Source organism: Lethenteron reissneri, chromosome 53, assembly GCF_015708825.2.
Source record: "Lethenteron reissneri isolate LAM-NWPU_2019-01 chromosome 53, ASM1570882v1, whole genome shotgun sequence".
In the NCBI taxonomy this organism is placed as follows: Eukaryota; Metazoa; Chordata; class Hyperoartia; order Petromyzontiformes; family Petromyzontidae; genus Lethenteron; species Lethenteron reissneri.
This window is the reverse complement of record NC_083831.1, coordinates 7,254,058-7,281,304: the sequence shown is the minus strand read 5'-3', so window position 1 is coordinate 7,281,304 and position 27,247 is coordinate 7,254,058. Positions and strand designations below refer to the sequence as shown.

The 27,247-nt window shown below is 47.6% G+C and overlaps 1 protein-coding gene across 5 annotated transcripts; it reads right to left on the bottom strand.

Moving 5' to 3' along the window:
* Positions 1-2,600: 2,600 nt before the first annotated feature.
* On the bottom strand, positions 2,601-25,261 carry LIN9 (lin-9 DREAM MuvB core complex component). Of its 5 annotated transcripts, none has more exons than XM_061573711.1 (16): positions 25,174-25,261; positions 19,880-19,912; positions 17,595-17,662; positions 16,901-17,008; positions 15,544-15,677; positions 13,868-13,993; positions 12,944-13,101; positions 11,988-12,121; positions 11,012-11,134; positions 9,667-9,768; positions 8,632-8,712; positions 7,805-7,930; positions 7,412-7,651; positions 7,050-7,144; positions 5,381-5,523; positions 2,601-3,735 (listed from the first exon to the last, which is right to left on the bottom strand). In XM_061573711.1, the coding sequence occupies exons 1-15, from the start codon at positions 25,208-25,210 to the stop codon at positions 5,406-5,408; spliced, it is 1,683 nt and encodes a 560-aa protein (XP_061429695.1). In that variant the 5' UTR covers positions 25,211-25,261; the 3' UTR covers positions 2,601-3,735; positions 5,381-5,405. The 5 variants fall into 5 exon arrangements, with proteins under 5 accessions (XP_061429695.1, XP_061429694.1, XP_061429691.1 ...); XM_061573710.1 differs by having other exon boundaries at positions 5,422-5,523; XM_061573707.1 differs by having other exon boundaries at positions 5,427-5,523.
* Positions 25,262-27,247: the final 1,986 nt, after the last annotated feature.

Here is a 27,247-nt window from a genome sequence, read left to right as displayed (position 1 = left end):
CGACCGTGCAAATCTTTCGGTCGTTTTTTAACCCACTTCCCGTGATCCAATCGAGCTGACATTTTCCACACAGACTCGTTGTGCGTGACAATTAATGTTCGTGAAAAAATTTTTCCAAAATTTTACACTTTTTAGGAAAAAATAAATTATATTTAATTACCAATTGCTTAATGGTGGCAGACAATCATCCGACCCATAGGTGGCAGCCATCTCAAGCCAGAGGACGAGAGGACTCTAGCCGCCACGCATATAAAGGATTTAGAGTGAAAAACTTTGTTTTTACGGGTTAATTGTTTTTCCATCCGGAAGGCCACCCTGGTTAATATACTGCAAGTTGCCGTTTGGATTTGAACGCAGCATCTGGGCGGTGCAAGTTCAGCGATTTTTGTGATTGTAGCTTTCAAAGATTGCTGTGATTCATGCAAGCCTGTTGAAGCCAAAATCTAGCATGTTCTCAAGGGTCAATCCACACTGTTGAGGGCACCACTTGGGATTTGCTTAAACAGCTTCGCACGTGCCACCCGAGGCTTGGATGTTTCTGCACCTTACTATAAACGATTTTTAAAAGGAACGTCAAAGTCAACTTTCATTTGAGAACATTTAATGTGGATTAATGTTTTTTTACCCACCATTACACTGGCCAACAAAAAAAACATGTTTTTCTGGCCTGGACTTTTGCAGCTGTTTTAGACTAATTTCAGGGTGCTGATTCCAAATCTGATCTCAGATTTGCTCTATCACATCTAACTTTTATGCTATCGGCATACTCCCATTTTCATTGATTTTACCCGAAATTAACTCTGTCACTTATGATTGCAAGTTGTTGCGAGTCAGTGACTGCTTTAGTGTTAAAATATGGTGCTGTATTTTTAGGATAGTCTGTTTATAATATCATTTTATGTAGATATCCACATTTATTTAATATTTTTCTTCTGCAGTTTTTATTGAAAATGCAATATTTGATATCTCAAAAACCTGATGTGATAGACGAAAACTGATGCCAGATTTGGAATCAGCACCCCAAAATTACCTTCAAATCGTTGGAATACCTTATGTCAGAAAAAGTGTTGACCAGTGTTATTATCGATACATCCCTGTCACGCGGTATTTTTTTTTTACCCTTCAATTTTCTATTCGCTTCCACGTTTTTACTTTGTAATTTTACGGAACCCATGTCACTCTTGCAAATGGGACTATCGTGGACTCTTTAAAAGTCCTCATCTGGATAAACAGTTTCAGTTCAGTTTATTTTACCCTGTGAACTAAAAAGCTCTTGAATCGTGTTTTATCAACAAAAACATCGGTTCCCTGGCAATCATAGCATACGTAACAAGTCGCAAGAAATTTTGAATTAAAAATAAATACGTGGAGAAAAAAATTACAAAAAACAGCACATGTCGAGTATATGACCAAAAAATATTTAAAGTATGTAACTAAAGTGAACAAATACATTCGAAACGATGCAATCGTTTTTCGTGTCGACAGCTTTAGTTGATGGTAAAAAAAAAAACCCCCACAGCATTCAATCGCACAGCGTCGCTGCTGTAAGGAGAATTTCAGCCGCTGGTGTGCCTGCTCATTCGAAAGAGGCCGATCCTGGCTTTGACCTTTTTCACGCGTCTATTCAGTGACTTTTAAAAGGTCATGTTCCTGTCAAAGCTCACAGCCCCCCGGTATTTGGGGTTGAGCTCATATTTCACCCCGTGGGCCACAAAGGTGACACTGAGCGTCTCTTTGGCAGCCTAGTCAATTAGATGACTTGTAGCTTCAACAAACAAACAAAAAAGACGTTGATTTTTTGAGTCAAGATACTGGAGACTCAGCCGAGATTTCTGGGTTGTCTATTAACGGGTTATGCAAACAAAAAACATACTCTGATAATATATGCATTATCCTATTATCAGAGTATGTTTTTTGCTTGCATTCTGACCACAAGCATTGTGGTTATTGCAGACATGATTCCTTGAAAAATGTTTCAGTTTGGAGTTAACATCTTAACACCTGTTTTGTTTTGCCAGAAAAAGAGGAAAACCCCATTATCATATATATTTTTTACTGGCAAAGGAGGTCCCATAAATCCGTTTATTTTCAATAAAAGTTGTTTGAAAAACTGATAGGACTAATCAAAAACGCAAAAAATTTAAATTCAAATCCCGAACTGTAACCCAGATTGTGAGCAGTGTTGGAGCCGCGTCTGATACAGACGAATTCGTCCCAAAAACAGTGTAACTAGTCGTATAAATTAAGGCACGCACATGCTCAATGTATGTTGAACTTCTTTTGCACCATACGCAGGGCCGGATTATGGTTCTTGTAGGCCCTAAGCACTTGTCTTGTCGGCCTTTAGTGATAACTTTCTCCAGCTGATACTACTGCTGCTGCCCAGGTTACTACCGCCGCTGCCACTCGCTTGTTTCACGCAGACTTATTCAAGCTGATATCTTGGTTACATTTGTTATCATACAAGCAAAAAAATACATGGTCAACATTTTTTTTCGTAGGCCCCTTTAGTTTTCGGCCCCTGACCGTAGATAACCAACCGTGCTAATCCGAGGTTCCGACCGTGCTAGGAATATTTGGAATACATGTACACACCCACAGCAAGTTGATGCTTTATTTACACATTTAAATATATATATGCTGTCATGAAGATACATTTTAGAGGGACATTAGACAGTATAGCACTACAACTTTCTACAGAAGAAATTGACAATACAATAAAAATTACAGCGTTCCGAAAGGGCATTTAAAATTGATTTGTTTTGTTTTAAAAATACATACTCAATATTAGTTTTTTTATATATAATCTGTTTGCAAAACAAAAAAAAGATAACTCATTCTTTAGAGCGCTTCCTGGAGTATTATACTATAACGCACAGACCTCTCTAAGTGTTGAGAATTATCAACACCACCACCCTCAGAACACAAAGGATCGTACACACACACACATAACACACTCGCACAAATAACAATATTATTTATATAGCGCCTTTCACAGTAATTAACCTGCTATCCATCAGAGCACATGTTTCAGGTTCATGGTGTCATCTCTTTTCAATTCAGCACCGGTGTGCGGGTCTTTAAAAGACTGCTCTCTGCCAACTTATAACAGCAAATATTCATTGAGGTCCGTTGCAATCTTTTTGTTTGGATAAGCCCTACGATGTATTTTTGAGATGTTTGTGTTGTTGTTCAGCATGATGTCCAACGTTTCGCACCACATTCTGGGAGCTTCTTGATGAAGCTCCGAGCACTTCATGGCAAAACTAGAGATATTTTAAAGGTCACGACTGTCGAGTAAGTTTAGCCATATCCACACAAACCACCGAAGATGCGGTTAATGCACGTGTAAAATAAAATACTCCTGTGTGCGACGAACATAACATCACACTGCCCAAAATAAACTTATGGCAGCGTATCTGTAGTTGAACAACTCTCAAAGCAAGAAAATGGGCAAATCACCTGAGCAAATAGAGTTGTCCCACTTCATAGGCCACATAAAATAAGCAAACAGCCACCTACTGTTCATTGACTCAACTCGAGCTGAAATTTAGAAAACAGGTGCACAATCCGGGGGTCATCCTGGGCTCTGAGCTGACCTATTCTCACCACACATTTATCATCCGTCAGACTACCAATTTACATCTTCGCAAGATATGCCCTGCATTCGAAATTGCCTCTCACACCGCTGCTGAACCGATCATTCGTATCTTCGTTCATCTCCAGGCTTGATGACTGTAATGAAAAAGTGTAGTTTATAATACGCACAAGATCCACGGACGTAAATGACCGTTACTCTAATCCCCTCCTTATATGGCCATCCCAAGTTTTGTCATTCATTGAATCAAATGTTCAAAATATCACTACAACAGCTCTTAATCATACCCATGAACGTCATCACATTACCAACACCCGCCAGCTTATGTTCACTTCATTGGCTCCCCCCATCCCCCCCCATTCACTCTGAAATTAAATTTAGGATCACACTTAGTGTTTTAAATCTTGCACGGACTCTCCCTAGCTCATCCCTTTCCCCCTCTAATCTCTGCCTCCGCCACTGCCCGTGACCTTCGCTCATCTGGCCTGGAGTTTCTAACTACACCCAACAAGAAAATTACTACAGGCGGACGAGCATTTACATTTTCATCTCCCTCAAGTCTGCATTGGCCCCACTCCCACTTCATACCCGTCAGATTCCACTCCAAAGTGTAAATCCCGGTTAAAAACCATTTTATTCACCTCTGAATGTTTTGGTCGTGGAGAGTGTGCGTCTTTAAACGACTTAACGGGTAGTTGTTTGACTGCCACCCTCCTAAGGATTTTACCCCTGGCCTGCCTGAGGAGCTTGGTTCGCACTACAAGCAACTTTTTAGACACCTTTTAGACTCTCTCCCAGCCTAGTGCTTGTAATTTGCATGATGTACTTAATAAATCCTGTTCAGTGGTCTTTCTGTTTAGGATTTCTTTGCACCTTTTAACGTAAAACTTAAATATAGTATGGCGTTTTGAGATACAACAGTATGAATGACGCTATATAAAATTAGATTATTAATTATCATCGTTAAATAAAGGAGGATATGTATGTCTGAGGTGTTGAAGTGTTGTAGTGTTGTCGGTGTCTGATGTGCGAGTGTTCATGTCTGCAGTGTCATAGTGTGGCATGTGTATTGTGTTTTAGTGCGGTGCTGTCGTGTGGATGTCTGTGGTGGTGGTGATGTATGGCATCGTAATGTGGGTGGCCTGGTCATTTTGAAGTGTGGTGCTTTGTCATTTTATACGAGATGTGGTCAGTGAGTACCGGATGTGGCGTGGGTGCGGACTATTAGTGCAGTGTGCTGTATGTGCAGAAAGCAGTGGTGGATTGTGTGCGGTTTGTGTCAAACGCTAACCAGACGTGTGCCTTGGTGTGTGAAAGCTACGTGGATGTGTGTGGTGGCATGGATGTGCAATGCTGTGTTTGTGTGTCACTCTGTGGGGAGTGGTAGTGTAGCGGTTGGCGCGCTGTGCTACGAACCCAGCGACCCGAGTTCGATTCCCGCTCACGGCCAACACCAGTGACGATTATCTGAACCTGTTTTGGGCCTCTCCTAGGTCGACTCAGCCTTAAATTAGTACCTGGTGCAGTGTGTAAATCTCGCCACTGGGGAGACAAAGGCGGCCGGGCATGGTGCTGGCCACCCACCCCTTGTGTGCCGTGCTGGCCATCATAGTTGCTCACTAACGGCACTTGCCCCAACAGTCTGTTAAGGCTATACGGGGGGATATCTTTGTCTTTGTCGCTCTGTAGTTGTGTACGGTGTGGACATGTGTGTGTGTGACGTTACGAGTACGGTTGCGTGGGTGCGTGTGCGTGACAATGTCGTTGTTGTCGTTGTTGTACATGGCGACACGGGGCAGAACCGTGGTCACGGCCTCTCCCACCCTGCCTCGGTGTGGTTGGAGGAGAACGCGTGCAGGTTTCCCATCTGGCTCAGGCCACTCTGGATGTGCGCCACGTGGATCTCCACGTTGTTCTGAAAGCAACTGGAGCAGCACAAATCGCACAAATCTCCGTTAACGGCCGCCACCCCCCCCCCCCCCCGGTCACAGCAACGTAGACCAATTAGGCAAACGCGCGCCGATTCGCTCGCTGCCCGTGTCAATTTTAATCTCATAAGCAACAGCGCATCTGCTCAAAATCCCCCAGAATGCACCCGACCTCGACAGACCTCGGGTTGAGCCTGGATAGTGCCTGGCTAAGGTGGCCTGTACGGCCTGCTGAGGGGCTATGCTGTCAGCAGAGGGCAGTGCAAGCAGACCAACATCCACGCTCCCCCCAGCCTTCGCCAAGTGACACTGACCGACGTGGTCAAGTATTGTGAAATATCCCCCCTGACCTGCACAACGTGAGGAGGGTGGGGGGAAGGGGTGGGGAGGGCCCTCATCCAGGTGTGGATTTGACCAAAGGTCTGTAGATGTACATGCAAGAGCAGTCAACTTCAAGGCAACCGTTGCTATAAAGTAGACAACAAAAGTCAAGTCCCTGTCACTCCACGGTTAAGTGAGCGAGAATTCTCAACTATGGTGTTCGGCCAGACGCAGCGGTGAAATTTCAACAATAGCACGGGTGGATGCGCTGAATTGCAAGAATAACGGCAGGATGATTCGTCACACGAGCTCTAGATTTATATATCGCACCAACAAGCCGTGTAAGAACATTTAGAAAACATAACAGCCCAAATAACGCCTATGTTAAAGACCTTATGCTATGCGATTCTGTGTCGCAAGTCCGTTAATAATGAAAACAAGCACATTTGGTGTTTTCTCGCCATTCTTATATCACAAACACGCTATGTTCTATAGACTGATGTAGTCTTGCGGTGCAGGGTGATGTTGCAGATAACGTTCACATTCAGCAAATGTGGGACCGTGACGACGGGCACACACGTTGCCTACGCCAATTCAAATAACGTAACAGGATCTTTAACCTTCTTGGTTCTTTCGGTAAAGTCACGTAGAATGGAAATAATAAAATAATAATAAAACATAATAAAATAATTCTCACGACGTTTCGGCCACAACGCAAGCAGCCGTCCCTCAGGTGAAGAACAGGTCTGTCGGAAAGACCGCGTCTGAATGAGCTGTCTTTCCGAAGAAGAACAGGTCTGTCGGAAAGACAGCTCATTCAGACGCTGTCTTTCCGACAGACCTGTTCTTCACCGGAGGACGGCTGCTTGCGTTGTGGCCGAAACGTCGTGAGAATTATTTTATGTTTTATTTTTTTTATTTTATTATTTCCCTTCTACGTGACTTTACCGAAAGAACCAAGAAGATGAATCCCTGCAGTAACGAAAGCTTTAAATCGAAACTCTTTGTTGTTGTAATCTTCTTACCCGCAACCTACTGGACATCTGAACAAGAGCTTTATAGCTCATCGGATTCCCCCAGTAGAAATCATAATTCTGATTCTGGACAGCCAGACGAAACACAACAATGACAAATAAACTCTTGAAATCACGACTTGTCCCAGCCTAAGTTCACTACCTCCCGCACGTGCCCGAGAGTATCACCTGATGTTGGTAGGATCCAGCGAGCTGCGGATTTCGTCCAGCGAGTCAGTCAGAGACTTGAACTCAAACGAGTTGAGGTCACTCTCTGCCAGCCTCTGTGTGGGGGAGGGGACAGGCGGGAAGAAAAGCGATCAGACTGCTTTGCTCTGTAACCACATTTCGCCTTTCGCGTATAACTTGAATCAATAATGGGTTTAACAAGTAGGCTTTCGAGAGCAATATTATCTATAATAGGAGGATTTTTCTGGGTTAGATCGCGTAAATAGAAATGTGTCGTTAAACCCGCCACCACCCGACACAAGATTTGTCACGTAAACAAAACATGTCAATTACGCAAAGCACGCGCGCGCGCTTCCGCGCACCTTGATCTGCAGGAGAAGCGCCGACAGCCGTGCCACCAGCTCCCTGAGTCCCTCCGTGTCGTCCCCGGATGCCACGCGGTCCCCTGCTCCTCCCCCTCCCGTCGTAATCGTCGGCGTGGCACCGCCGCGTCCCACCCCCGACCTGCCGACATCTCTCACCATCTCCTGCGCCTCCTCCAGGCACTGGCGCCGCATCTCCGTCGGCTGGTCCATGGGCTGCAGGCCCTGCTGGGGGGCCAGCTGTACGAGCGCATGTGCAAACACAAAGAACACCACCCCCCTCCCCATTATGGAAATGTCACACATCGCGTCGAGCGACAAGCGACACATCCTGGAAATGCACCGGACCGCGAGACTAAATTTCCGCGGAGTTACAGCTGTGAGTTGCTGCACCTGGTAGCAGTACTGCTGCACGTTGAGCAGGATGTGATTGAGGTCCTTGTTGAGGTTCTCCAGGCCAAGCACGATGGTAGCGTACCGCTTCTGGAAGTCGATCCCAAATGGCTCCGAATACGACCGCTGCAACGCAACCGCACAACCGCTCAATCACGTGACCGCTCACAAACTCTTCACCGCGCAGTCACGAAACCTGACGCACGGTTGCACTCGAATAAACATTCGAGCGTGCATTCGCAACAACCACACGCTCATCGGTCAAACACAAATCCTTAACATCCACGCAACCCCGAATTCGCTCTACCGCATGATCACACGCGCACACAAACCCTCAGCTACACAACTGCTCCAACACACGATCACGTGATCGCTTGCACACAAACCATCCTCTAGTCTAAATAAAGACTCTGATCAACAACGCAACCGACTACGAGGCCTCATGCACAAACGACGTCACACACAGCGGTATGTCGTGTGGGGGGCGCCAGTGGTGAGTTGTTAACTACCTCGCCTGGTATGCAGGAGGTCGTGGGTTCGATCCGAACCCTGACACCTGCTGTATATTTGGAGTTTGCATGTTCTCCCTTGTGGTCATGGTAACGGATTTTTATCCGGGGCCTCCGGTTTTTCCTTCCACATTAGAACATGTATTTAGAGTATTTGGCTACTATAAATTTCCACTTGATAAGCCACTTGTTTGAGCTATCATTAGTGGCCAGCTCCCTTCTGAAAAACAGATATATAGCTCAGTGAACCTTACCTGGTAAAATAAAAAGTGTAGTTAAATAAATAAAAGTTTATAGTTTAGTGCAACGGTCTCTTACCAGCTTCTCACCCTCCGTGTTCATCTCCTTGAGCTGTTTGATGTAATCTTTCTTCGTCATCAGGATTTTGGACAGCCGCGTCTGCACAGCAGGGACGGAGGTAGGGACAGAGGGAGGGGGGTCACGACAGGAACAGGGCATGGTGCAATAATTCCAAACCATACATCTCCTTCTAGATTTGAAGTTTTCGTGACTGCAAAGATTCATACTCTTTGGTTTTTTCGGTAAAGTCACGTAGGTAAAAAATCGAAATAAATTAAATCACGACGTCTCTGGCGCAACACAAGCATCCTTCTTCAGGTGGGGACAACTTAGCGAAAGCACACCGCTTAAGAAGGACGCTTGTGTTGCGCCCGAAACGTCGTGATTTAATTTTTTAAAATGTTTTAACTACGTAACTTTACCGAAAAAAACAAAGAGCATACATCTCCTGCGCCCGTCCTTCTTGGGCGCCTTTTCCTTCCTTTGGGCTGCCACTCCGTCAATCATCTCAGCCATCACGTGTCCTGGCCAAGCCCAACTACTTTTCTTCCCAACCAATTTGATTTACCCAAAGTACACTTGTTGGCAAATAAATGCACTCCTCCTCCTCTTCCTGTTCCTCAGAGTGATGTGGTCCCGAGCGGTAGGCGCTTGTTATTACCGCAGGTGTAACAACCGTAGAGTATACGCCGCAAGCTGTAGAGTAGACAACACAGGTCACCTGACGTCACTCGAAAAAGAAGTGGGACATTGTGTGCTGGCGCGGTGGCCCAAAACTCGAAAAATTTACCCGCAAATTACTCAACTGGAACTGGGCAAAGCAACATTGTCCCTGACTGACTGTGAAACACAGCACCTTCGTGACAGACTTCCACTATAAGAATTTGGCAAAGCACACGTGTAATCAAATTATTATCATTTCCAAACAGGCATCTGGAGTAGTAAGCTGTGCTGCTGCTGTAGCTGCCGGTCGAGGTTATTGTTGTTGTGTGCCCAAATGGGCATCGTTAAGCATCGTCTCTCGCTCACGCGCCCGTGCGTGCGTGAACTCACGACTTGAACGAGAAAGTTGATGGGGAAGCCGCCGAGGATATTGCTGTCCGGCCCAGGTGCCCCGAGGCGAGATTTCCACTCTACTTGGCCCAGCAGCGGGTCCTGGGGGACACAAAGACAAATATCTCCTGTGTAGCCTTAACAGACTGTTGGGGCAAGTGCTGTTAGCGAGCACCTGTGAAAGCCGGCACGGCACACGAGGGGGGTGGGTGGCAAGCACCATGCCTGGCCGCCTTTGTCTCCCCAGTCACGATGTTTACCACACACCTCATTTTAGGCCGAGTCAACCGGTTCAGATAATTGTCACTGGTGTTGGCCGTGAGCGGGAATTGAACTTGGGTAGCCAGGGTTCGAAGAGCAGTGCGCATGCGTGCAACTGCATTGGAGTGCGTGCGTGCGTACGTGAACCTGTTTATACACACAAGCAGTGTAAAGGCGGCATCGTGGTTAGCTCACTGCTACGAACGCAACCTCTCCGTTCAACTCCCGGCACAGCTAACATATGTGGCAAATATTTGAAACAGTCCTGCAGCCTTCCAAAGGGTCTGCTCAGCCTTAAAATGAGCATCCAGTGTGGTCAATTAATATCAAGTGTAAGTGCCATGCTTGCCTCAGCACTTCTTAAGTCTGTTTGGCTGAGTGTGCATTTGCATGTGTGTGTGTGTGCGTGTGTGTGTGTGTGCATGTGTGTGTGTGTGCATGTGTGTGTGTGTGCATGTGTGTGTGTGCATGTGTGTGTGTGTGTGCATGTGTGTGTGTGTGCATGTGCGTGTGTGTGTGTGTGCATGTGTGTGTGCATGTGTGTGTGCATGTGTGCGTGTGTGCATTTGCATGTGTGTGTGTGTGCATTTGCATGTGTGTGTGTGTGTGCATGTGTGTGTGTGTGCATGTGTGTGCATGTGTGTGTGTGTGTGCATGTGTGTGTGCATGTGTGTGTGTGTGTGCATGCGACGCATTTGGAACAGTAGAGGGCACAGGTGGTGGTGCATCGGCCAGTCAGCTTAATCAGTCGACCCGTGGCACCTGGGTCTGCCCCGTGACCTCCTGCCAGCGGGCGTTCCACACTTCACGTGGCCTTAACGTGCACATAGCCTGGCACAAGCGCCGTGGTGACGTCACCGCCACTTAGTGGCGAATGGTGGTTGTTGTTATGCGACGAAAGTTCTGTTCCAGGTCTGATGTGGTCAACGATATCAGCACCGTGGTGAAGCTCCCCCCGAGCGCCGAGCCGGCCTTCATAGGTGCTTGCAAACAGCACTCGTCCCAATAATCTACGCAGGTTACGTGGGGCGGGGGAGGGAACTTTGTACTTGTGCGTGTAAACGTGCGTAAGCGCGGATCGTACTGCGAGCGGGGAGGCCAGCACCATGGAGCTGTAGTGCACGCGTGGCGGGCTGTTGAAGGTTTTCACGGGACGCTGCTTTTGCGCAAACGACGAGATGGGCATGCTGTCCTGTGGCTCGTTGCTCTGCGGGAGGGAGGAGGGTAAATGTTTAAAACAAAAAATAAACGACATGGTGAACGAAGCAAGGTGCCGAATAACCAATATTTATTTTGCTTCTTCTATATTGGGAAGAGGGAGGGAGGGGAGGCAGGTGCCTTCGCCGCTATGGTGCTGGTAGCGCAGCAGCAGGGGATCTGGTGATGGGTTTTTGAGGGTGATTGTTTGCTTGTTGGTGTCTATGAACACAGTAACACACAATGGGACTAATGTTACACGGGAAACCCGTGTTATATCTTTGATTAAAAAAGGGAGCACATAAGCAACAAAAAAAAATACAAACAAACGACATGATGAACTAAGTAAAGTGCCGAAAGACCGAGCATCTTTCTCGTCTGATCGTTTAAAAAAAAAAAATTTTTAAAGGAGGGAGGGAGGGAGCCGGGTGGCTTAGAAGTCAGAATGCCAAGCTGGCATTGCTCAGATATCTTGGGTTTGATTCGTGGCAGATGCGAATGATTAAAAACCAGGTTCAAGGTGCAGCAGAAGTGTTGATGGTCTCAGCTCGACGACACAAAAAAATACCATCCCAATTGAAGTTGGATCTGCAGCTTAATTTGGTTCAATTCCAGCTCGAATAATTATACATATCGGCTTGACTGTCGTGGGATCAACGTGTCACTCTAAGTGACAGAGCTGGTGGGAAAGTGCTGCCCCCTGCTGTGTTGAACAGAGGTCATTTGAAGGGATCTCAGAAGTAGCTTTGCGACATCTGCTTCAATGGACCGTTCTCTAACATGAAGGGTTGCGCGCTGGTCTGCGACTGCTCATCCGTCAGCCACCGATCTACCCACCCACCCCCCCCCCCCCCTGTACGTACGACAACTTCGATGTCGGGGATGGTGTGCGTGCCGAGGCCCGGGCGGTCGAAGGTGACGCGGTAGGTGGCTTTGATGGTGTCGACCGCGTCGATCTGCCCCGTGAAGAGCCCGTCGTGCTGGCCCCGCAGGCGCGCTGCTCACACGCAACAACTCAAACTATTAAACTATTTCTTATTTTACCAGGTAAAGGCCCCACTGAGCTATACAGCTCTTTTTCGTGGCCGTCTGGAACGCTCTTCCTTCCGATATTAGGAAGCCACTGGAAATATGCACTTTTAAATCATCTAGATTGAAAAGTAATTTCTGTAGAACTACTTTGTGTTAAGTTTGTTGTTCCCACGCACCTCTGATTAGCACGGTTGTGCAAAAGAATTTCTGCATAGATACCAAATACAAACATCCCCCATTTAGCCTGAAATACACTGTTGGGGTAAGTGCTGTTAGCGAGCACCTATGCAAGCCGGCACGGCACACGAGGGGGGTGGGTGGCCAGCACCACGCCCGACCGCCTTTGTCTCCCCAGTCGCAATGTTTTGCACAATGCACCGGGTACTCATTTAAAACTGAGTCGACCTAGAAGAGGCCCAGGACAAGTTTAAATATTCGACACTGTTATTGATCGTGATGCTGGAATCGAACTCAGCTCACTGGAGTTCGTAGCGCAGTGCACTAACCACTAAGCTACCGGTCCCCGTAGCACGTGCACCACACAAATGCCAGATTATCACGTCAGTTTTGAGTTGACCTAGCAGAGGACCCCATGGTTCGGTTCAGAGACCACTTGGCGCACAACATCAGAAGCAAATTGTTTTCTCTCAGTTACTATGACCCCGTCCCACATATACGGCTCCATTAAAATCGATTCTTACGATCACGACAGATGCATCAAATTGCACACACGCAAACACGCAATCATCCATTATTAATTCAAGCTACGCGCGAGGCGACGTGTCACCTGTGACTTTGGTGCCGATGACAAGCGGGAGCGGGATTTCCTCGGGCAGCTCCTTGAAGGCGCTCAGGTCGGTCACCTTCTGCTGCTGCAGCTGCCGGATCTTGTGCCTCTTCTGGAGGAGGGCCGTTCGCTCCTCTGCAAAGAAAGCCTCCGAACACCTGGCAGACACGGTCAAAGCACCCGGTCACAACCTTCGCCCCAGCGCACGTCGGCTCGGTCTCCGCTCCTGCCCCCCCCCCCAATTGTCTGGAACAACCTCCCTTCTCCCCTGGCCGTCGACTTCCCTGCCCCATGCAAGCTCCTTCCCTAATCTCTGCCTCTCATCTCACTCTACGCCCAGCGGCGTACGCTCCTACCCCTCCCCTCGCTCTCATCTCACTCCACTTCCCTCAACCATGTAATCTCCTACCTCTTCCCTCTCATTACACTCTCTCACCTCTCGCCTCGGACCGAAATCTCTCTAGAAAATAATTACGTCCACTATTCTTCATGCAGAATTTTGAGATGCGGTCGCATGTGCACCAGCCACGTACGAGTAGCGTGTGCGTGCTAGTCGCGTGTGCTAGCATGTGTGATAACCTCTTGTCTGTGTTTATGCTATTGTGCGCTAGGCCCATACATGCCAGCGCATGCAACAGGGTGCGAAGGCCGTGTACGTCCACATGCGAGTGTGCGGACTAACCGTGTGTGCAAGCTAACGTGTGCACATGCGAGTGTGCGCTAGCCGTGTCTACGAGCTCGTGTGTGCTAGCTGTGTGCGTTAACCGTGACTGAGCTAGCGTGCGTGCGAGCTAGCGTGCGCGCGAGCCAGCACGAGCTAGCGTGCACTAGGGGTGTGCACAAGCCGGCGTGCGCACGAAGGGGTATGCGCGAGCTAGCGTGTGTACGAGCTGGCGAGCGCTAGGGGTGTGCGCGTGAGCGTACCGCCGTGGCTTGCCCATGAGCCGCCGCACCTTCCCCCACTCGACGCGGGAGAGGCGTCTCGTCCGCAGCTGAGGGAACGACTCCTTGAGGCACACGCAGAAGTCATTGTCGCCCTCGAAGAGAGGCCTGCGCGGCGTCAAGGAGGAGCGCGAGAAAACGGCACACACACACACCATCCCTTGGACACAAGTCTTCACCAGCAACAACAGTAACTAATTATTTTTTTCTTTAAATCTAGTTTCGATTTTACCAGGTAAGGCCCACTGAGCTCAACAGCTCTTTTTCATAAGCAACCTGACAATCACAAATGATAGCTCAACAAAGTGGCTTATCACGTGGAAATGTATAGCAACCAAATACTTTAACCAGAGGACCCGGAGAAAAAACAACGCGACCACAGAGAGAACATGCAAACTCGAAATCTGGCGTCAGAGTTGGGATCGAACCCACGACCTCCTGTATACCAAGCGAGGTAGTTAACACCTCGCCAACGTGTCGCCCCGTCAAGAACGCAAGTGAGCAATTCAGTTTGTGGAAAAAAAATCATATTCTGAAGCCTAAAAAGGATAAAAATATATTCTATGGGTCTTTCGGTAAAGTCACGTAGATAGGTTCAAAGAAAAAAGTTTTTTGTTACTTTGTTATTTTCGTTCAACCTATCTACGTGACTTTACCGAAAGACCCATAGAATATGAATTCCTGCAGTCACGAAAGCTTTAAGTCAGGATAAAAAATATTTATAATAGTTGGCATTTTGGGTAATGTCCCATCTTCATATGCTATAATGAAAGGCCATTGCCCAAAATATCGCCTATTATATACTTTTCCTTTAAAGGCCACATTGTAATTCATGAATGTTGGAGGTTTTTTTTTGTGCTTGAGCACCGCTGTCAATGCAACAGCATCACCAAATAATTTGCTTATATACTTCATTAGCAATTCTGAGCCGGTGGAAAAAATCCTACAACGCCACAGCAGGGGTCAGTATCTCGATAAGCCAAATCACTGTCAACTTCCAGGAAGTGCTACTTAATTGGAAAATACTGCAACAATAACGGTTAAATGCGCTCACGTCACATTTTAAGGGAACCAAGAGGCCACTTGTGGCTATGCTGGGGAAATATTAGGATTGACCGTCTGCCCATCCACTTGAGGACACTGGTTTGGGCCAAAAACTACACATCCCATAAACCAATCGCGACAAAACTTGCCATGCATTCTACAGATGCAACGCCCAGAATCCATAACACAAGTCTTCAAGCAATAAGTCACTTTTTTATTTTACCAGGTAAGGCCCACTAAAATAGCTTTTCGGTACATTTGTCAATGCAACACTTGTGAGCATTTGTTAATTCTATGAAAAATAAGAATAGGTTTTACCCTTTCTGGCAATAAAACAGGTGTGTTAAGATGTTCAAACCCCAAATAGAAACCTCTTGCAAGAAATCAAGTCTGCATTAACCACACGTACTTGTAGCGAACATGCAAACAACGCAACTTTGTGTACCAGCATAATTAAAACATGTGAATGAATACGCATGCGCGTGGTGCATTAGCTCGTGCATTAATAAACACGTGAGCCTATGTGACTGCGCCCGTGCACGCGTTATTCGAACGAGTGCACGCCTGCAAGGGTGTGCGACGTGTGTGTGTCCAAGAGATAGTGCCACACTTACTTGTCTATGTTGGAGTAGAACCACTCGTAGATGCACCACTTGTGGGCTTTGGGCAGCTTGAGGAGGTTACGGAGACGGATGCCGACCTTCTGCGCGCTGCGTTTGTCTGGAGTGGTGAGACCCGCGGACAACTTCTGCAACAGAGCACAGGGGTGGGGTGGAGGGGAGTGCACAGAGTTTTGAAACTCCCTTCACCACTATCTCCATTACCACTGCCTAAGCATGGAAACACGTGGCAGGCTCATCGTAACTCCACGCGATGGACCTACTTTTCAGGGCAGAAATAGAGAGCCGTCGGACGGCTTTGAATGCCATGCAGTTGGATAATGTGTTTTAGAATGTTGTGCCTGGAAAACACCGAGAGACTGGAAAAAGTTGAAATACAGCCTTGTATATGTGTACGTTGGGCTTCTTTTGCACCGTACACAGCCAACCGTGCTAATCGAAGGTGTGGGGAAGGATAATAAAACTGAACACAAAAAGCATTCTAAAGAAATTAGTTTTCAAAAAAAAATTATAAGAGGAAAAATATATATTTTTTAGACAGAACGTTTTTAAATCTATTTTTACCTCCATGGTATCATCAAATCTCATAAACTATGCTCCATGCCTTCTCAAACCCACATTTAAATTACTTAAGTATCCAGGAAAGCCACACTGAGTGACAAGACTATTTCAGGAGGGTCCTGCTTACATTGGGTTTTTATTTTAAGATGTTTCTAGCCGATTAACGATGAGTGTGTTCATACGTGTAGCAGGAAACCAGAGCACCTGGAGAAAACCGACACGCACGAGAGGTGGGGGGGGGCAACGCTCTATCCTCGTACAGATGGAAACAGATGGCCATCAGTTCACTCGCCCACGGAAAGGGAGATTTCACAACAAGATTCGCGTGGTGATCTAAACTGATTTATATTTGTAGAGGGCCAACACCAAAAGAGATGACAGAATGGAACGATGCAGCTGACAGGGGATGTGCAAGGTATTGAGGAATGAGTGACAGCGATAGAGGGGTACTTAGGGATAACGAAGAGGGTAGGGGGAGGGACGGGAAGCAGGGGAGGGGTGAGGGGAGCGAAGAGGATGGATAAGAGAGATGAAGTGAGGTTCAGGAGGTGAACTGCTAAATATACAAGTGAAGGGTCCCTGTATATTTGGAGTTGCATGTTCTCCCTTTTGTCGTGTCTATATTTCTCCGAGTCCTCCGCTTTTTCCCTCCACATTTAGAATCAACGTGGTTTAGATTATTTGGTCACCATAAATTTCCACGTGATAAGCCACATCGTTGAGCTATCATTTGTGGCCAGGTCGCTTCTGAAAAAGGAGGGAGGCAGGGAGGAAGGGAGGGAGCCCTCACCTGTGGGATCATGACAACGCGCGCGTTCTTCCGCGGAGACTTTGTGCTCGGGAGGAAATCCTCATCTTCGCTGAAGTGCAGTCGCGTCTTCTTGCGTACCTTGGAGGGCTACCCGCACACACACACACACAAAGACCCCCCCGTGTGGACTTGAACACCATTTGGGGCAAGTGTTGTTTTCCATAATAGGTACTTGCGAACTAGCGAGCACCTATTACGGTTAATCTTTATAAACTCTACACCTGGTTCTTATTTAAGGACGAGTCGGGAATCGAACTCGTGTCGTTGGGTTAGTAGCATAATGGGCTAACCACTACAACACTACCGCTCCCCGTATGTTACGCAGAGATCCTCCCCGTATAGCCTGTTGCTGCAAGTGCTGTTAGCGAGCCGTACCTATGAAGGCTGGCACATGAGGGGGTGGTTGGCCAACACCACGCCCGGCCGCCTTTGTCTCCCCTGTGGCGATGTTTACACATCGCAACGGGTACTCATTTGAGGCTGAGTCGGCCTAAGGGAGGCCCAGGACCGGTTCAGATAATCGTCACCGGTGTTTTCCGTGAGCGGAATTCGAACCATTCACCTGCATTGCAAGCGAAGCCAACACAGAGGGACTCGTAACCGTGAAAGTTCACCGGTTATTCAGCATTGCACGAATGTCGTGTTCATGTTGTTTGAAAGTGGGACGACTCACGCTGTCTCGCTGCGCGGGGCCCTTGCGGGGGGGAGTTCGACGGCTCCATGGGCTTGATAGACCACCCTCTGTGCAAACACAAATACATAACAAAAACACCACAAGAAAAACTATATATAAAGACACAACTGCTGCCGCGAATCGCCACAAGATGATGGTGACGTCACCTGTGCTTGTGCCAGGCTAGGTGCACTTTGAGGCCACGTGAAAACTCGCAAGCTTTCATCTGACAGGTCACTGGACAGGGCCAAGTCTTATGGGTTAACCAACTTGCCTTGTGAGATGACTGGCAGATGCACCACCTGTTCTGCCCCACTGTGTCAACTTACACATACGCAAATACATGTGCACACATACATCTACATAAGGCAAAGATCCTCCTTTAGCCTACACAGCTTGTTAGAGCAAGTGCTGTTAAAAACACCTATGAAGGATGGCATGGTGCACGAGTTGGGTAGGGTAGCCAGCACCAGGCACAGACAGCTTTACCTCCCCAGAACCGATGTTAATACACCGCACTGGGTAATTATAAATTAAGGCCAAACCAACTTAAGGGAGGCCCAGGGTGCCGCGATGGCGAGATGTTAACTCTCTCGACTGGTATACAGGAAGTCGTGGATTCCATCTCGACCCTGACACCTGTGTGGATTTTTCTCCATGCCCCCCGGTTTTTCCCGCCACATTTTGAATCAAGATGATTTTAGAGGATATGGCTGCTGCTTTACATTTCCACGTGACAAGCCACTTCGTTGAGCTATCATTTGTGGTCAGGTCGCTTCTGAAAAAGAGCTACGTAGCTCATTGGGCCTTCCCTGGTATATATAAAAATAGTTTACGGTTCGGTTAGGACCTAGCCAGATAAATACCACCGATGGTAGTCGTGGTCAAGAATTAAACTACCGGATTCGTCACGCAGTCGCGATAACCACGACACTACCGCTCCCACACACACAAATGTAAAACAAATTTGCTTCCTTCTACTGTCTGATTTGTATCGTTTCTCATTTATTTTGTTCATGAAGAAGCATTCCCTCATTCACATAAACGTAGCATAATCATATCATTTACATGTGTTTTTTTAGAACTTGTAGACACAAGCTCTAAGTATATTCATACACAAAAACACTCCAACGCATACGTGCAGACACTAACCAAAAAACACACCCCGCCACAAACACTCCACACCCCTGCAGCTGCACACTTAACAAACGCAGTGACACATCCACAGAGCCACAACCGCACTTTTCACAAATCCAAAGCCACTCCAAACATGTAACACAGCCACTGACTTCCAATAATCCAGTCACGAGCAAACACTCCACAAATGCAAAGCAACAGCTCATTCCACAAACTTAAGGGATAGAGGAATGACACGGCAGAAGCTCTCGGTAATATTCGACAAAACCAAACCCACACGTTTCTTCCATAAACCACTCAATTCCACAACCCCCACTCAAACCACCAAACTGACCGGTACTCAAATCCTGACAAGACAATTCGACAAACAACATGTGCAGGAACTAACTCTCCCTTCCCACAACCATCTGTGCTGTTGAAATCCTGCACGGGTTTTTCAAGTCCAGTTTTATGACTGGCGAAGTTTTTCTTCTCCATTAAATAGATATGAACACCTTTCCTGTACAGCATCTTTAGACAGCAGTCAAATTTAGATGCTCTTAAAGTACACATTGTATTGTACAAATCCACAAGCACACACACGCTCAAGACAACACTATCCCCATTGTCAGTCACATGTCACTTATTACATGCAGCACAAACACACAAAGATCTGCCTATGTAGCCTTTAACAGACTTTTGGGGCAAGTGCTGTTAGCAAGCACCTATGAAGGCCAGCATAGCACACGAGGGGGTGGGTGGCCTTTGTCTCCCTCGTGGCAATGCTTACACACTGCGCCAGGTACTCATTTGAGGCTGAGTCGACCTAGGGGAGGAGCCCCAGAACCGGTTCAGATAATCGTCATTGGTGTTTGCCGTGAGCGGGAATCGAACTCGGGTCGCCGGGTTCGTAATGCAGTGTGCTAACCGCGAACACTCCCCACCTACCCGGGGCACAAACACACACATGACACACTCCAGACAAGACGGCACAGATTCCACAGATGCCCAGATCAGGTCCACTGGTTTGTGCTCAGTGAACCACAACAAAACAAAAATCTGAGCAGTGCACCATTCATCTCTTACATGTTATCATTATCTTGGGAGGGGCGTTTCTTATTTTGTTTTGCCCGCGTGGCGAGAGCCGTCAGGTTGAGCGTGCGTCTTACCTTTCAGGCTAACCAATGCTTCAGCCGAAGAGCCTGAAACAAGAAGAACCACGCGCATTTCTCCATTACCATGACACATGTTTACGCTTTACTGCCATCACGAGGAACCGAGGCAGCTGCTTCCTACTGTGAACATCGTACACACCCCCTGCAGCACTGAGCGAATATATAATTTACGAGGATTAGAAATAACTTTTTCTGGTTCTGATATTTGATTAACAATTCCTCTCCGGTGTATTTTTCGGGTTGTACCACGTGCTGTTTCCGTGCCTGACGTTTCACTCCATGTGATGGCAGCACAATCCGAAAACACAACCGCTGCAAGAATATAATAATTTATACTTGTAACATGCTGCAGAATGAGCCTGCAGCACGAGGAGGAACCACAGACAAGCAAGAAGGCAGCCAAGCAGTGAGCTGGTGCCATCAATTGCCCACGCTCTGCGATTCTCTATATATTAAATTTGTATTCAGCCAATTCATGTTTGTTATGCGTTGGAAGGGAAGCAGCGCACCCGGAAAAAAAAGCACATGCGAGGGGGAAACACTATCCCATCACACATGAAGATTCGTACACGTTTTACTGTACCGGCGTCTCCTCGACGCCCACTGAGAGTTTCACAACATCCGTGTGTGCTCCGCCAACCCTCGCTGCCTCCACAGTGCTGGATTACACGTGTGCACAGCGACCACTTTTTAACTGTGGTAGTCTGAGTACACAGAATTTGCCACCTTACAAGATAATGTGGGCTGCAAAAAAACACTGCTTTGAGAAAGAAACGTTTAGTAGTATGCTCAAGGAAAATAACAATTAGTGATAATTTCATAGATTTAAATAGAATGGTATGCTTTTCATACGGACATGTGAATCAAGCGCTTCGGAATCAAATCTTTTCAAATGTCTGCAAATTTACAAATTCGTAATATCAACATACATACCCGCACTGACCAGCATAGTAGATTACCACGGTTGGCTACGTACGGTGCGAAAGAAGCTTAACATACAAACCCGCACTGACCAGCGTGGCGGATTAGCACGGTTGGCTACGTACGGTGCGAAAGAAGCTTAACATACAACCCGCACTGACCAGCGTGGCGGATTAGCACGGTGGGCTACGTACGGTGCGAAGAAGCTTAACCATACAAAAAGAAGCTTAACATACAAACCCGCACTGACCAGCGTGGCGGATTAGCACGGTTGGCTACGTACGGTGCGAAAGAAGCTTAACATACAAACCCGCACTGACCAGCGTGGCGGATTAGCACGGTGGGCTACGTACGGTGCGAAAGAAGCTTAACATACTAACCCGCACTGACCAGCGTGGCGGATTAGCACGGTGGGCTACGTACGGTGCGAAAGAAGTTCAACCTACATCCATACCCGCACTGACCAGCAAAGTGAAGTATGATCAAATAACACTCATGACCCGCAGAGCGTGGAGAGGCCCTCATCCAACAGTAGAATAACAAAATGAGCTGTACACGAACGCGACTCATTTTGCTTTCATCCTATTTACCGTGTACATGTAGAACCCACATGGGTCTGTAAACCGTTTTCACTATTTAAATACTACCCCTGCCTTTCACCTGTATTATGCTTCTCCCTGAAATACTCTGTGTGCTAAAGGTCAAGTTATAAAACGCCTTGGCCTACCACAGCATTAAAAAACACCACATCTGTGGAACGGCAGCGTTAACGATACCAATAGTAAAATGTCTTACACCTCTGCTCGTCAATAAGAATCCTGTTACCAAGCCCTTATTGGTATTTGGAGAGATACGATTCATACATCTAAATTATAAATGTAATTCAAATGTATAAATCATGCACCGGGTGCTTTTAACAGCAGTGCCAGATACAAATTATAAAAAATTCATCACATCTGTCATTGACATTTTTACAGTAGAAGAGTATAAGGCAGGATAATAATCTGGGCAATAACCCTTGTCCAACATGGTTGATATTTTAAAAATAAATTGCATTTAATACGCACGGCTGCCCATGCCGCAAGTGAAAAATGAAAATCGTATATGATGTTCTACAAGAGCTATAAAGCTGAGAATGTGGAACAGATAGATGCCCAAAAACCAAAATGTATGAATCTGGGCCCTCAAATATTTTGATCCGGAAGTTGATTGGTTTCACTCAAACGGGAGGGTCAGTGTAAAATTCAAAGTTGCTTACGTCTCGTGCAACACCCTTATGAGCTACATCACGAATTAACAAAGTAATCTGCCTCCTGCAGTGACACTAACCCCAAGAGTAAGCAAACCCCACTGCCAGTTACTAAAATAATTGTATAACCCTTTGCCAATCCACTGCTGTATGAGGGCCTCCCCCACGTTATGGGATGAAGGGGAAATCCAGCAGCAGTTCAGATGTCACTGATGTTAGCCGTAGTCAGGAATCAAACGCAAGAGTTAGGATTCACGTTAGCTACTATAGTACTTAAATATGAATATGTGAATGTATAGTAGGATAATTAATAAATACATACAGGGCAGTTAGAAACATTCATGAAATTCAGAGCACATCAGCATTTTATTCAATAAGCAAGTCGTTTCGACTTCCGCAAGGTGATAATATTTATCAGTCTTAAAGTGACATTTCTGTTACTACTGTAACAGGTTTAGGAAATTACTCCGAGCCAGAGGTGGGGTTTCATTGCTGTAATTTAATTACTGAGGGCCAAACAGGAGAAATACTTTCGGCTGTTTACACACACTGTGATCCAATGCTGCAAATAATTAGGCCTCACCTTCATATGTGACTGAGCAAGACACAATTACACACACAATGAAAATAATTCCCCTCCAGTACCGTGGGACGAATGATATGAAGTCACGGGCGCCACAGATGAAATAATGCCATTGGCCGCATGATATTAAGTGGCAGATTGTGTGACATGAAGTTACGGGCCATGCGAAAATTGAGCCCCAACCACCACCGAGCTCTCAGCCGAACATGCAGACATCAAGACCGTAGGTCTCACAGTGGCCTACACCGCATAAGAGCGACACCAATACAACATGATACTGATGAGGATTATGAATCGCACCGGAGGGGATATGGGTTGTCCCTTTCCAGGCACGTACCCAGTGACTCCCCCCCTCCCTCCAGACTCAAGAACCGGTCAACTAAGAAGAGCACTGGGAGGTTGGAAACTCAAGGAGATTGACTCACGGGTGCCGTGCCCGGGATGAGAGTGACCCCTGGCTTCGCAGCTGCCGAGGGGGTGGTGAGTGAACCTCGGTCGTACGTCACTGGTGAGGGGGGGGGAGGAGGGTGAGCGTGCAAGTCGGAGGGCAGTGAGGAGCAGATGCGGTTTAGGTTCAAGAGTTTAGGGGCTCAGGGACACGGAGCTGCAGGCGGCCAGGTCATGAGTAACCTAGAAAACGAGCTATAAACTTGTAGGCGCCTATGACTAAATCACGCGGAACGCGTCCGACTTCAAGATATCAAGATATCAGCTCAGCAGGGTTGCTCTGATGCAGGGGTCGGGAACCTTTTTGACTGGGAGAGCCATAAAAGCCAAATATTTCTAAATATATTTCATTGAGAGCCATATAGTATTTTTAACGTATAATAAATAAATATGTCTTACTTTTAATGCGACTTCTGGTGCTGCATGGTTTTGCTGATGGCCTTGTCTGGTTCATACGTGGTGAGGTTGAGCTTCATGCAGGCGTGACCCGTGAAATTAATCTTCAAAACTAATTTCTGTTTACTTTAAAATGACACCGTAGTATTAAACAATATCACAAGTATTTTAAAATCAGTTCCAAACTGATTTTTTTAATTATTATTATTTTTTTCAACTCAAAATTGTCTGGGAGCCGTCACTGGAAGAGCCATATATGGCTCGCGAGCCATAGGTTCCCGACCGCTGCTCTGATGGGTGATCGCCGTGCATGCGAGAGATTATTACAGGCTGTGGGGGAAACATAGATGACCATCAATTGGTAGCGCAGTAAAACACTGTTGTTGGAAACAACCTCTAGAATGGCTCCCCAGAGCTCCCTCTATCGGAGGCCCTTCCACTAGCAGTGTGGCGTGAGCAATCAGTTGCAGGGCTGCACATTGACCATATCTCGACGCTTAACCGTCTTCACCCGACCCTACAGATCGACCTCGTGAAGTTAAAGTCGAGAGACACCAACACCTTGCCCGTCACCGCGTGGCGAGGCCATCATCCAGTGGTGGGGATTGACAAAAAATTAACCCGTAAAAACAAAGTTTTTCACTATAAATCCTTTATATGCGTGGCGGCTAGGGTCCTCTCGTTCTCTGGCTTGAGATGGCTGCCACCTATGGGTCAGATGATTGCCTGCCACCATTAAGCAATTGGTAATTAAATATTTAAAAAACATAATTCCTAAAAAGTGTAACATTTTGGAAAAAAAATTTCACGAAAATACATTGTCACGCACAACGAGTCTGTGTGCAAAATGTCAGCTCGATTGGATCACGGGAAGTGGGTTAAAAACGACCGAAAGATTTGCACGGTCCTAAGCAAGCAAGCAAGTGAACTTAATATAAAGGATTTAAAAACAAAACAGGGGAGGGGTGTTGTATATGTACACAAGGCCGTCGCACGCGAGCGAGAATTCTTACTTCGCGAGGAAGAAGAAGAAGAATAAGAAGGAAAAAACCCCAACCAAGGCAGATTTTAAAAAATCATCATATAACGCAACGCGAAATTAAAAAAACCTTCGGGCCGTGACGTCACGCCTCAGAGTGACTTTTAAGAAATTTATTTCGCCCATTTACAGGGAACCTCAAAACTCTTGCGCAGCAAAGCAGCCCTTGGCAAGCGCACCCCATATACCTCATCGCAGTCGGTTTGACTCCACGCCGATTCGTTTTACTAAAACAAATACAAAAAATGAGTTGCCCAGGGCTGAAAGCGATGGGGGGGTGGGGGGCGGACGTGACCGCAAAGGCCTAAAGGGGGCGACGCTGACGCCTCGCCTCACAACCCCCACTCATCAACATACACCATGAGCCTTGGTCAATCCACTGCTAGATGAAGGTCTCCACACCCACCTTCCCCCCAGCTCCCCATCCTCTCCGTCAAGACGACGGTGCCGACGACGAAACGTTGCGAGGCGGTGGTGAGAAGCGCCTCAAAAGGAGTGGGGGGGGGGGGGGCGCTACTAACTCGTGAGCGCGAGGGTGGTGAGGGTGGTGGTGAGGGTGGTGGTGAGGGTGGTGGTGAGGGTAGTGGTGAGGGTGGTGGTGAGTGGTGAGGGTGGTGAGGAGGGTGGTGAGGAGGGTGGTGAGCTCCACTCACTCTCGTCCAGAAGATGTTCGGCGGCCGCCGCCGCCATGTTGCTCCGGACGCACCGCTCTTTTTCAAAGAGCGCGCGGAACTCTGGGAGCCGCCGCCGGAAATTGACGGAAATTGACGAAGATAGCCGAGACGCCCGGGAGCGACGCAGCGATTGGTTGGTTGGGGGGGGGGGCGGGAGGGGTGGGGGTAGACACGCCCACTCATGCACATCCCTCCCCGCCCCCGAACGCCGAGCGAAGCCGTGATTGGTTGAAGATGTTGGAGGGGAGGGGTGGGGGGGAAGACAACGCCCACTCATGCACATTTCCCCCGCCCCCGAACGCCGAGCGAAGCCGTGATTGGTTGAAGATGTTGGGGGGGGGGGTGGGGGCGGAAGACAACGCCCACTCATGCACATCCCCCCCGCCCCCGAACACCGAGCGAAGCCGTGATTGGTTGAAAATGTTGGAGGGGAGGGGTGGGGGCGGAAGACAACGCCCACTCATGCACATCTCCCCCGCCCTCGAACACCGAGCGAAGCCGTGATTGGTTGAAGATGTTGGGGGGGAGGGGTGGGGGTAGACACGCCCACTCATGCAACGCACCCCCCCCGTCCCCGAACGCCGAGCGAAGCCGTGATTGGTTGAAAATGTTGGAGGGGAGGAGTGAGGGCGGAAGACAACGCCCACTCATGCAACGCCCCCCCCGCCCCCGAACACCGAGCGAAGCCGTGATTGGTTGAAAATGTTGGAGGGGAGGGGTGGGGGCGGAAGACAACGCCCACTCATGCAGATCTCCCCCGCCCCTGAACGCCGAGCGAAGCTGTGATTGGTTGAAGATGTTGGAGGGGAGGGGTGGGGGCGGAAGACAACGCCCACTCATGCAGATCTCCCCCGCCCCCGAACAACCGAGCGGAGCCGTGATTGGTTGAAAATGTTGGGGGGGAGGGGTGGGGGCGGAAGACAACGCCCACTCATGCATCCCCCCCCCCACCGAACGCCGAGCGAAGTCGTGATTGGTTGAGGATGCTGGGGGGGGGGGAGAGGTGTAAACACGCCCACTCATGCATCCCCCCCCCACCGAACGCCAATCAGGGCCACGATTGGTTGAGAATGTCGGGGGAGGGTGGGGGGGAAGGTAAACACGCCCACTCATCCAACTTCCCCCCCCCCCCAAACGCGGAGCGGGGCCGCGATTGGTTATTAAGGATGTTGGGGAGTAAACGCCCACCCACCCCTCCCCCCCAGCCTTGCACTTGATTACTCCTTTGGTGCAGGAGTCGGGAACCTTTTTGACTGGGAGAGCCATAAAAGCCAAATATTTCTAAATATATTTCATTGAGAGCCATATAGTATTTGTAACGTATAATAAATTAAATATGTCTTACTTTTAATGCGACTTCTGGTCACGGGACCCGTGACCCGTGCAATTTATCTTCAAAACTAATTTCTGTTTACTTTAAAATGACACAGTATTATTAAGCAATATTATAAGTTTTTTAAAATCAGTTCCAAACTGATTTTTTTTTCAACTCAAAATTGTCTGGGAGCCATATGCCGTCACCGGAAGAGCCATATATGGCTCGCGAGCCATAGGTTCCCGACCGCTGCCTTGGTGGATGATAATTATATAATTTATGCAAAACTTTCCGATGAACATTTTATTTGTATTGGCATATGAATCGTGAAGCACTATACTATTCGCCATGTTTAGCAATACAAACCCAACAATAATGTGAATGAAACATGGTATTTCTACATAAACCCCACAGACAGTGGTGCCACAAGCACATTTAATACATAACAACTCATTCGCCAATAACCCCGAATAGTAAAAGCAGATCAAAAGCAACGTTTCGAGCAACGGCCCTTCCTTCACAGTTCATTGCCTCGTCTCCTGTTAACCACGCCCCGCGACCAAACCGAAGGCTGTGATTGGTCGATACATTGGCCACGCCCAACTTTTAAACCAATGGCCTTGCCGAAGAGCGAATCGCCACCCCCCCCCCACCACCACCACGATCCCTAAACGCCTCGTGATTGGTTAAACACTTAACTCCGCCCCTTTAATGCCCCCCCCCTATTTTCCGTCGAAA

Bases quoted from the DNA above. Each gene is read 5' to 3' on its own strand.
- LIN9 (XM_061573707.1), bottom strand. From the start codon at position 25,210: ATGGCGGCGGCGGCCGCCGAACATCTTCTGGACGAGA. The intron at 17,009-17,594 runs GTGAGTCGTCCC...GTGTGCGGGTAG, and splicing joins GCCCCGCGCAGCGAGACAGC to CCCTCCAAGGTACGCAAGAA. The intron at 9,769-11,011 runs GTACGATCCGCG...TGTGTCCCCCAG, and splicing joins TGCTGGCCTCCCCGCTCGCA to GACCCGCTGCTGGGCCAAGT.